The sequence below is a fragment of the Leuresthes tenuis genome, unplaced genomic scaffold (assembly GCF_036924035.1).
Source record: "Leuresthes tenuis unplaced genomic scaffold, fLeuTen1.0.hap1 SCAF_3, whole genome shotgun sequence".
Lineage (NCBI taxonomy): Eukaryota > Metazoa > Chordata > Actinopteri > Atheriniformes > Atherinopsidae > Leuresthes > Leuresthes tenuis.
Genome location: NW_027325357.1, coordinates 622919 through 635000, shown reverse-complemented (window position 1 = coordinate 635000; position 12082 = coordinate 622919). Strand labels below are relative to the sequence as shown.

General features: G+C 47.1%; 1 protein-coding gene across 2 annotated transcripts in view; it reads left to right on the top strand.

Moving 5' to 3' along the window:
• pcbp4 (poly(rC) binding protein 4) overlaps nucleotides 1-12082 on the top strand; it is a 77744-nt gene that overhangs the window by 13187 nt on the left and 52475 nt on the right. For both annotated transcript variants that reach the window (XM_072381364.1, XM_072381365.1), the window contains exons 2-4: nucleotides 4363-4692; nucleotides 8392-8415; nucleotides 9251-9283. In XM_072381364.1, coding sequence (XP_072237465.1) covers nucleotides 4558-4692; nucleotides 8392-8415; nucleotides 9251-9283 — 192 coding nt within the window. In that variant the 5' untranslated portion in view covers nucleotides 4363-4557. The remainder of the gene's footprint in view (nucleotides 1-4362; nucleotides 4693-8391; nucleotides 8416-9250; nucleotides 9284-12082) is intronic.

Sequence of the window (12082 nt, the reverse complement as noted above, 5' to 3'; positions counted from 1 at the left end):
TGTTAGAGCTGTTCCTGCAGCCAGGTCTCTGCCTGATATTCCTGCTGTGTCCTCATCAGGGCTCCAAGTTCATCCGTTTTATCCACCAGAGAGGTAGAGAGGCTTTAAGGAAAGTGAGGTCATGAGAAGCTCCCTAAAGAAACACCTTTCCCGGGGTTCTCTTCAGTTGGAGCCACAGATGAGCCGTTTTACCAACGGTCTGTTCTTGGTGTCCTTGCATCCGGCTGCTGTTTTAATCCAATCAGCGTTTAGGAATGAGCTGTTGCTGCCCAGAATCAATCAGAGCTGCCCAGCTGATCAAATCCAACATGATCCAAAATGATTTAGCGTACAGCCGTGAAATCTGCTGTTTCTTTCTGGTCTGGACGTGTCTCTTCCTCCTTCACATCTCTCTATTTTAGATTCATGAGCACACAGAAAAGATCTTTCAGAACTATTTTCTCCTTGACTTGTTCTGTGAGGCGGGATGTAAAAGGAGTCTTTGGCTGATGAGTCCAGTGGTTGCAGGTCATTAGGTGGGAGGACACCCATCCCGTCCGGGAAATGAACCGATGCTGAGCAGCTACACTGCAAATTAATTACATTTTCAAGTGATCTGTTTCTCTGCTCCAATTATCTGGATTTTTATTGAAGTTTTGGTTTTATTTGCTTCTTTTCGCTGCACTGATTTCACATCCAATCTTTTTTTGCTTTGTGAGGTAGAAGCTGATGCTGCTTTCTGTGGATATTTCTCAGGGCAGTGGGAGAGAGTCACTGTCCATATTCTGATGCCTCTCTTTTCTTTTTCGTTTTCTTAGAAAATGTATTGATCTGGAGACGCTGCTTTTCCACGTATTGATCACTAAGCTGTCCCAGAGCAGGCTGCGTTTTCAGAATAAGTTACCAGGGCTGAGAAGTGAACCGGCTTTAAAGTACAGGCTGCAGGAAACCAGGCTGTGGAGCAGTTTCTGTCTGCTTGGAAACAGGATGGAAACACAACTGCAGATCACGGTTCTCTGGTGTTTATGTCACAAGTTACTGAGCATTAAACAGTCGTGGTTATGAGGATGAGAAAAAATATAGATAAATACAAAAATAATGCTGGAGAAATCAGGTCCAGGGAATTTGAAAGACCTGCCTTGTTGATGTCAGCTTCTGTGAGTCACCACACTGCTCTATTCAAATCGTCCCCAGAAGTCCCCCCAAAACTAGTAAATACGCTATCTCCGAGCTGACCTCATGCATGGCTGATTCAAGGCTTATTCCCTCGAGTCCGTTTCTACAAGGACGAGTTGGTGGGGTGTTAACTGCTGCTGTCTCTGTGCTGTCATGAATCAAAGGGGGGGGGGGCAGGCAGGGATTTTACTGCCTGCTGAAGCATCCGAAAGAGCTTCAATAATTCATATGTTCTGTATTTGCATCTGTCCCACACACAAGCCTCAGAGGAAAACTAAATGGATCCCTTCAAATGCATGCAGTCATGCAGCCCAGCACATGCGCACACTCCAGTGCACACACACACACACACACACACACACACACACACATCCGAAGTGTTCGACACAAGAAAGCACTCAGTTTCCACAGAATCCCTCTGAAAGCAGCCTGTTCTCCGCCTGCTGTCCGAGCTTCTCATCAGTTTTAAGGTGGACTCACAGTGAAAGAAATCGCTGCGTGTGTGCATGTGTGTGTGTGCATGTGTTGTCATAAGAGGCTTCTTGTCTCGTGTGCAGACAGCCAGCGTTGCATTTGTGACCTACTTTGTTTCAGAGTGTGTTTTGTAGGCTGGGAGACGCTCTCATGCACATCTGCACACACACATACAGATGTTTTGATACGAAGCGACACCCGTGCACACGCTCTTATTTCTTTAGCTGCATTACCTTATTGTTGCCAAGTGACAGATGTCTGAAGGAGGCGCATAAAACCACAGAGATGCTGCAGCAGTTTATTCAGAACTGACATCACACACAGATGTGTACAGATGTGTACGAACACACAGATGTGTACGAACAGCCCAACACACACAGATGTGTACAGATGTGTACGAACAGCCCAACACACACAGATGTGTACAGATGTGTACAGATGTGTACAGATGTGTACGAACAGCCCAACACACCCAGATGTGTACGAACAGCCCGACACACACAGATGTGTACAGATGTGTACGAACATCTAAACACACACAGATGTGTACAGATGTGTACGAACAGCCCAACACACACAGATGTGTACAGATGTGTACGAACAGCCCAACACTTACAGATGTGTACAGATGTGTACGAACAGCCCAACACACACAGATGTGTACAGATGTGTACGAACAGCCCAACACACACAGATGTGTACAGATGTGTACGAACAGCCCAACACACACAGATGTGTACAGATGTGTACGAACAGCCCAACACACACAGATGTGTACAGATGTGTACAGATGTGTACGAACAGCCAGGACACAGACGAGTGAAGGCATCTCGTTAGCATGCAGAAGCCGCTGCTCTCTTCTTCTGCTGTTGTCTGTAACAGGAAGTGCTTAAGTGTCATCACGCCTGAGTGGCGTTTCCATGGCCGAAAGCTTGTTTAATTCATCCCCCGAAGCTTTTGAAGCAGAGTTCCCAATTAATTTTTAAATTACAGCTCTGACTTGTTGGCAAGCTTCTGACACTTGAGAGATGATGTCCGTCTCCTCGCCGTTGGCTCGCTGCCGCCGCTCTGCTCGGGATGTTGGATCGGTGCAGCGCCTCGTGGGCTCCATGGCAACAGAGCCGGACGCACAAAGAGCATCTTTAACTGGAAGCTCGCACTCAGGAACACTCTCTGCTCTGTTCTTTGGCAAAACAAGTGTCAATAAGAGCAATTCATGTTTGTTTCATAGCTCGTAGGAAGCAGTCACCATCTGTGCCAAACCTTCCCTTCAACCATTTTTTAATCAGTGCAGATCATCCAGTCCAGGCCTGTTAGCCTGTTAGCTTCCATACTGATCACACCTGCCATTACCATGACAACAGTGATGGAGGGATCAAATAACAAGGTCCCCTCAAAACAAATAGAAAAGTAAATACATGTAGACAGACGGTCCACATGCTGAGATGAACTGGATTACAGCTACAGTTGGGTCCTTATCTGAGGGTAATTATCCTTGGATATATGGCGGTGAATGAATGGAATCACTGGCACAAAGCAGGTCATACCCCGGTACCATAGGTGGCGCTGTCCCCATTTCAGCTATCGCTAATAGAGCCACTTCCTGTTGGCGTCTTCACCACCAACAGCAACAAACTCAGGCATTCAGAAAGATGGCGAACGCAGAGCGAGATGAAGCTGCGTCCCTCTCCATCTGAGATGAGCTGGTTATGGAACAGAGATGCACAACGTTCTCCATCGCCTTGTTTCTTTCTTTCTGACGACAGGAATATCGTCTCCTTCCACTTCCGGGTGAAAAATCTGGAGCATGTGCAGAACGCTCGATCCGATCCACTGTCGTCTACGTTTGGATCGAGTTATCTCGGGGTCTTAATTCGATCCGTTTTTAGTCAGATTAAGGCGTCTACATGAGCTGAATAACTCGGTCTTATTGTAATTTAACCATCAATCCGATCCGATCCACTGTTGTAACAGCACTGAGTCTCAGTCCAGCTTCACAGCAGCTGTGGAACATTATGATCATATTCACAGATTAGATCACACATGTTGTGTGTGGTAAGCAGCGCCAAAGTGCTTCTCTGCTAAATTACTCTGCTAAAACATTTCTGGACCTCAAATCAGCGAAAACACTCAGTGTGGGGGCAGTACAAATATAATTACCCTTTATGATGATTGGCCCATTAATTGGTCATGAATGGGCGAAGGCAGAGTTTAAGGAGAAGGGCTCCAGTTTAATCAGCATCATTCCTGCTGAGGAAGGAAGTATCTGAGCTCAGGTGGATTTCTGTCACCACTCAGGAAAGGAGCTTTAGTTCTTCCTTTAAAATAGGAAACACAGGACCATCCTTTATGGAAGAAAGAGGATCATTCTGTGGCTTTAAATTTCAGTAAAGCTGGTTATCTTCATCCAGTCGTATTCACTGTGGCTAAATATGAGCCTTTTATTACAAACTTTAAACCGGGTCAAAGATAACGAAGAAACTTTTTCTGAAATCAACAGGAAACGTTAACAATCAACAGGTTTTCCTGTGAAACTGATGGAAACACCACTTCCTGGCTGTCTTCTTTGTATTTTTTGCTGTTGTTGAGCTTCAGACACGAATGATCTCATTCAGCTGCTGTAGCATGAGACGCTTCTGCTGTCATCAGGTCCAGCTGCAGATCTTTATTCATGGAGAGAACGTTTCTCTCTGCACAGACCTGAGTAACTGTGTCCTCTTCCTCTCTCCACAGATAATAAAACACAGGAGCGAGGGTAAATCCCACTCCTGCCGCCAGCTTCACGGGTCCCCGCCGCCGCTCCCAGAACCAAACACCCCTCAGCCCTCCGAGAGCTCCAGGGCTATCCAAGGGTTCCTCCCCAGGTTCTCCAAAGGGTTCTCTGCGGTGTTCTGGACAGCTCCATACGCCTCGGGGCCTTGGAACTTCATGCGTCTCCCAGCGGCAGAGTCCACCCACACCTCCACCCACCACACCACCACCTCGACCATGAGCTGTGAGCAGGAGTTTGGAGACGGCGCCATGGGGGTCACGCTCACGCTGCGCCTCCTCATGCACGGAAAGGTGAGAAGGAATGAGCTTTTCCAAGGTTTGCTAACCGTTAACACTTTGTTTTAAAGGCTACTTCCTGCAAATGTTGAGTCAACAACACATTTTCACGCTCATCAGCACAGACAGGAGGCCTCAGCTATGTTTCTGTTTCTGTTTCTGTATTTATCAGACGCTTTTATCCAAAGTGACTTACAAATGAAGATATAACAGCTTTATAAAAAGCTAACAATAAGCTACATAGAAGGAACCCAGGAGTCCGACTCTGTCAGAGGGGACAGAGTAGAGATAGGGTGCAGGCATAGAAGGAAGAGCAGAAAGACTTTATTATTCACGTTTTAGCAGTTATTTGGTTAATTTCAGTGCAGATGTTGTCACAAAGGCGCATCATCAACCACATCATTGTGAAATGTTGGTTGACAAATCCATTTTTAGACAAAATGTGACCTTTTCTTGTAGAATTTTGGCTGATTTTCGGGTCCTACTTGCACCGAGGATTTTCTTTTGGGTGCCAGGATTCTCAATATTGACCTTAAAGTCAGAGTAAAACTGAAATAACTGCAGAAAAATGTGTTATGAACTATTCGGTCAAGCATAGAGTTTATATTTATGTATTTATCAGACGCTTTTATCCACAGCGACTTACAAATGAAGATATAACAGCTTTATAAAAGCTAACAATAAGCTAACAATAAGCTAACAATAAGCTAACAATAAGCTAACAATAAGCTCCATAGAAGGAACCCAGGAGTCCGACTCTGTCAGAGGGGACAGAGTAGAGATAGGGTGCAGGCATAGAAGGAGGTGCAGAAAGATAAATTGCAGAGATAGAGGGGGGAGGGAAGTACAAGGTAAGTGCTGGGATAGGAGATGCTCTCTGAAGAGCTGGGTTTTCAGGAGCTTCTTGAAGATAGACAGGGACGCCCCTGTTCTGGTAGCGCTCGGTAGCTCATTCCACCATCGTGGGACGACACATGAACAGAGTTTGGATTGTCTTAGGCGTGGTGTAGGAGCTGCTAGACGACAATCCTGGGACCAACGGAGTTATGACTCATCTTACACATATTCTCTGTCATAACTTTGTGTTGATGTGACTTCAAAATGGATCCATCTGTCCTCAGCCAATAGGAGGTTGTTCAGTCCAGAGTCCAGTTAGAACGAAGGCTGCTTCTCTTCTTTCCTGCACAAACTGAGTCATACAAAGACGAAGATGTGCAGCCAATTAACTTCTAAAAATGATGACATGCTTCTTGCATTGAAAGCTTTTAATCCCATTTAGGACAATAAAAAGTCACCAGTGCCAGTTCTTTGTGTGTCATTAAAGCCCGTTTTAATGCCAGCAGTAAAATCTTTTATCGGCTCCAGCTCTGATCAGCATTGATGCTGCAGGCCCAGAAACAGTCAGTAGTAACTTATGAACAGAAAGAGACAGAAATGGCAGCTGTTTTCAGAGCAGCTGTGTAATTATCAGCGTAATGCCGTCTCTTCGGGCTGTTGTAGCTCAAGCTGCTATCTGAAATGATTTAGCTCTTTTTAGCAGGTGTAACCGTATCTAAAGAGAAAAACATTTAGATATGTTGCTTTTGATGTAAAAACAGTATCAGTTATTTATGGGTAGTTTCGGAGAGTTTTGAAAGGAGTTATGACTTAATCACATTCCTGGAAATGTGATGGTTGGAACCAGAGGTTCTTGTTTGGAGGACGCCTGGAAAACTGGGAAAACTGTTCATTCTTTGTTGTGTTGCGCTCAGATCTGGACAAAGACTTGGAAAGGCTTCAGGCTGTGGTTTGGTTGTGTTTTCTAGCTCACAGGAAATTTGTTTTCCAGGTTGTTCAAGTGTGTTATTCAGAGAAAAACTGCAGTGTTACCTTAAAAGAGTAAGGCTGTAAAAGCAGTTTGACTTTATGCCTTAAGCAGGCACATTTTACTGGACTGGTGCTTTCCTGTTGACCACAGCTCAACTGTAATTACCGTAAACACATAGATTACACACGCCGTCATACTGGGAGCTCCTTTAACTTTCCATTAATAAAAGAACAAAGAGCTCTTTGCTTTTTACTTCGTACGGCATGACGACATCTGTCTGGTGCACCCATGAAAACGTGCTGTGTGGAAATCACAGGTTACATGTGGTGGATGAGCCTCCACGATGACTTTAGTTCTGCTGATGATCATTCACACATCTGAACATGTTTTTGTGTATATATACTGTATGTATAGATATATATAGATATATAGATATAGATATAGATATAGATATATGTATGTATATATGTTCTAATTTATAGAATAGCACAGGTCAGGAGGAGAGAATGTGAAACGAAAAGTCTCTCCAGCACACTGTGGAAAAGTAGCTGCTACGTTTGCACATTTTATCACCTGCTGATTTTCCACTTTAAGAGTGCTGGGGGGGGGGGGGGGGGGGGGGGGGGGTCTCTGCAGGAGGTCTGGAAACCAGCCAGCCTGAATGTGTAAAAACAGTTAGATAAACATGTCCTTAGAGAGGAATGATCTTAAGAACATTCTTTCATTTCACTGATCTGAAATAAGTTAGAACCTGGAAAATGTACCTTAAACTTTAGGCACCATGTTCCCCATTTAACCCACAAGCTCAGCCTACCCAACCCTCAGCCCACCTAACCCTAGACCTACCTAACCCTCAGCCCACCTAACCCCAGACCTACCTAACCCTCAGCCCACCTAACCCTAGACCTACCCAACCTTAGACCTACCTAACCTTAGACCTACCTAACCCTAGACCTACCCAACCCTCAGCCCACCTAACCCTAGACCTACCCAACCTTAGACCTACCTAACCTTAGACCTACCTAACCCCAGACCTACCTAACCCTCGGCCCACCTAACCTTCAGCCCACCTAACCCTAGACCTACCTAACCCTCAGCCCACCTAACCCTAGACCTACCTAACCCTCAGCCCACCTAACCCTAGACCTACCTAACCCTCAGCCCACCTAACCCTAGACCTACCTAACCCTAGACCTACCTAACCTTAGACCTACCTAACCCTAGACCTGCTGAACCCTCGGTCTACCTAACCCTAGACCTACCTAACCCTCAGCCCACCTAACCTTCAGCCCACCTAACCCTAGACCTACCTAACCCTCAGCCCACCGAACCCTAGACCTGCTGAACCCTCGGTCTACCTAACCCTAGACCTACCTAACCCTCAGCCCACCTAACCCTCAGCCCACCTAACCCTAGACCTACCTAACCCTAGACCTACCTAACCCTAGACCTACCTAACCCTCAGCCCACCTAACCCTAGACCTACCTAACCTTCAGCCCACCTAACCCTAGACCTACCTAACCCTCAGCCCACCTAACCCTAGACCTACCTAACCCTCAGCCCACCTAACCCTAGACCTACCTAACCCTAGACCCACCTAACCTTAGACCTACCTAACCCTAGACCTACCCAACCCTCAGCCCACCTAACCCTAGACCTACCTAACCCTAGACCTACCTAACCCTAGACCTACCTAACCCTCAGCCCACCTAACCCTAGACCTACCTAACCCTCGGCCCACCTAACCCTAGACCTACCTAACCCTCGGCCCACCTAACCCTAGACCTAATTAACCCTCGGTCTACCGAACTGTTCCCTGTTGAACACCAAACTGCTGCTCATGTGTAAAATGAACAGATTTCTGATTGGTTGGATGATTAATGTCTCTGTTTGTTCTTCTTCGCAGGAGGTCGGAAGCATTATTGGAAAGGTGAGTTCTACTGCCTCATCTACTGCATTCATCAAGTCAGCCATGATCAAATGGAAGGAAGCTGTCGGTTCAGTGCACGCCGGAGACAAATGTGTGGAAAACTGTGGACGTCAGGCAATTAAAGTGTCCACTCTACCAGAAAAGATTTCTCTGGGGACCATTTCAGCTTTGGAGTAAATTATGGGATCTGTGCACAAGTCATTAAATGGAAGTTTGAGCAGCCTTAGAAAACATTACATCTGCTATAATTAAAAACAGAAAAGTCCTCCCCATCTATAAACCATGTTCAAATCGGAGCCATCTTAACGTTCAGCATGAACCTCGTACAGCGACATCAAGCTGCCATGAATGTGCATTAAAAGTGTCAGGCCATGTCATCACAAGCTCTCTGAAAGGGAGCTGCTCTCAGGGCTTAAGAGTCAAATTAACTGTGGCTGTATTAAAGAAAAAAGCGCTGAATATTTCTCCAAAGATCACAGCAGCGTGATGAACCCACAGCTGGGCTGAAGTGTAGACCCCCCCCCCCCCCTCAGTGGGAAGTTTATTCACTGGTGATGTGGGAGATGAAGAAGGTCCATGAGGAGAGGAGGGTCTGAACAGCAGAACCTCTGCGTGTTCTGGACCATCTGTAGGGATTTACAGTGTAGGTTCAACCTCTCAGAAGGGATTATTCATGATAAAAAGAAACATTTTAGCTCTTCTACAGATAATCCAGTTCAACAGCAGCAATGAATCCATGAATATTTGTAATAATCATCTAACCTTGTGCTGCAGTTATTTTAAAGCCTCCATGAAGACTGTTTTAATCTGTGTCACGTTTGTCTTCTCTCCACAGAAAGGAGAGACCGTGAAGAGAATACGAGAAGAGGTAAGACCCTGCCGCCCATCCCCCACCATCTGTCCTGCACTTCCTGTTCATCTTTACACGCCTTCAAATGCAGCTCGCATGCATCCGTGCACCTGCCCGTGATCTGCCAGCAACCTGGCTCCTGCCTCCTGGCTCCTGGTTCCTGGTTCCTGTCCGTTCTGAAGCTGTTCTGAAGCAGTTCTGAACCCGTTCTGAAGCCGTTCTGAAGCTGTTCTGAACCCGTTCTGAAGCCGTTCTGAAGCCGTTCTGAAGCTATTCTGAAGCTGTTCTGAAGGCGTTCTGAAGCTGTTCTGAAGCCGTTCTGAACCCGTTCTGAAGCTGTTCTGAACCCGTTCTGAAGCTGTTCTGAAGGCGTTCTGAAGCTGTTCTGAAGCCGTTCTGAACCCGTTCTGAAGCAGTTCTGAACCCGTTCTGAAGCCGTTCTGAAGCTGTTCTGAACCCGTTCTGAAGCCGTTCTGAAGCTGTTCTGAACCCGTTCTGAAGGCGTTCTGAAGCTGTTCTGAAGCCGTTCTGAAGCCGTTCTGAAGCTATTCTGAAGCTGTTCTGAAGCCGTTCTGAAGCTGTTCTGAACCCGTTCTGAAGCCGTTCTGAAGCTGTTCTGAAGCCGTTCTGAACCCGTTCTGAAGCAGTTCTGAAGCCGTTCTGAAGCAGTTCTGAAGCAGTTCTGAAGCCGTTCTGAAGCCGTTCTGAATCCATTTGAAGCCGTTCTGAAGCTGTTCTGAACCTGTTCTGAAGGCGTTCTGAAGGCGTTCTGAACCCGTTCTGAAGCCGTTCTGAACCCGTTCGGAAGCAGTTCTGAAGCCGTTCTGAAGCAGTTCTGAAGCCGTTCTGAAGCAGTTCTGAAGCAGTTCTGAAGCCGTTCTGAAGCCGTTCTGAATCCATTTGAAGCCGTTCTGAAGCTGTTCTGAACCTGTTCTGAAGGCGTTCTGAAGCTGTTCTGAAGCCGTTCTGAACCCGTTCTGAACCCGTTCTGAAGCAGAGATTCGCTCTCCTACATTTAGCTGCGTAATCTTCTCCTGATCAGCTGGTTGCAACATGCTTAAATGATCTGTTCGGGCTCATTTCTGCTGAGCTTACAGCCCAAAACGGTCTTTACCTGATGTGTCATAAGACATCCATCTATTTTCAGAGTTTGGTTTAATATCTGAAGGAGTCTGCTGCGATGTGTCGGCATTTCTTCAGAAGCCTGTAAGATGGCAGAAAAACTTTGTTGTGTTCTTTCTGCTTTTCATGGAAAAATGGAGGTAAATGCAGAGAGTGGCAGATAAAAAGTGAGGAAAAGGAAAAAGAGGAACTAGTGGGGGGGGGCGGTTACCATCGCTCCACTTTGTGTTTTATTTTCACTTAAATTGGATTTGTTTCGTCCTTCATGTGCAGCAGGAGAAAAGCAGCTCAGAAGCAGCAAATATCAGCACTTTAATGCGGCCAATCAGCTCGTAACTGTAAGGTATCCGTGTCTGATTCTGATGAAACATAGATGCTGGTTCTGGTTCTGTCTGAAGGAGCAGGTCCAACCGCAGACATGTTGGTGTGCTGAGAGGTGAACCGCCAGCTGTGGTAAAGTGTGGCACCGAGCCGCTCCGGGTTGTTCTGGCTGGAGTCTCGCTGAGGAGTCCGACTCGGTGGCTTCAGGCTGTGTGGCCTTCAGGGGGTTCAGGATCCCTCTGCTTCACACTGCTGAAGCTGAGTGAGGAGCGGCTGGGATGATTACCACCTCCGGGTTCTGACCCAGAGAAGGACGGGTCAGCTTGAAGATGCAGCTGCAAACCGCTGCTCTGTGCGAGGCGCCGTTCAGAGACACGGCTGAAGATGTTTTAACATGAAACAGCATGGATGAGCGGGGCCAGTTTCACACCCAGTGGCAGCTCGGTGGGTTCTGGTTCTTTCTCCAGCTAAGCAGAACCTTCGCTGGCTCTGGATTTTTCAACATTTCAGCCGGGCCGGTTTGTTCCCGCCCTCCCAACGCCCGATGAGAGCGGCTCTTTGTGGACTCGGAAAGATGGAAAGAGCTGGTTCTGGGCTGCAGCTCTGGGTCTCAGCCTGTGTGCTGAATGAATGTATTCCATGGTTCTGGAGAGAACGGGCCGGATGTGCCCACCTCAGAGCCTCTCCAACATGTTATTCTGAGCAGCTTCTCTTCTCCTGCCACGGCGGCAGCTGCAGGAATACTTAAACGAGTGGATCGATAGCTTCAGCTGCACCGGTCCCTGTGAAGCAGAACCCGGGCCCATCTCGCTGAGTCCGGCACACATGACCTGAATACCAGAGTTTTCCAAGTGTGAAGCTGCAGGGAGCAGAGAGCCCAGATCTGTGCAAACACCCAGCAGGAAGGAGGAGGAAAGAGAAGAGGAGGCAAACAGGAATGTTTGTGTTAGCGTTTGTTGTAAAATGTCTCCCTCATACGGCTCCAGTTCTGCTCCGGTTCTGCTCCGGTTCTGCTCCAGTTCTGCTCCGGTTCTGCTCCAGTTCTGCTCCGGTTCTGCTCCAGTTCTTCTCCGGTTCTGCTCCGGTTCTGCTCCAGTTCTGCTCCAGTTCTGCTCCAGTTCTGCTCCAGTTTTGCTCCATTTCTGCTCCATTTCTGCTCCATTTCTGCTCCATTTCTGCTCCAGTTCTGCTCCGGTTCTGCTCCAGTTCTGCTCCAGTTCTGCTCCATTTCTGCTCCAGTTTTGCTCCATTTCTGCTCCATTTCTGCTCCATTTCTGCTCCAGTTCTGCTCCATTTCTGCTCCAGTTCTGCTCCATTTCTGCTCCATTTCTGCTCCATTTCTGCTCCAGTTCTGCTCCGGTTCTGCTCCAGTTC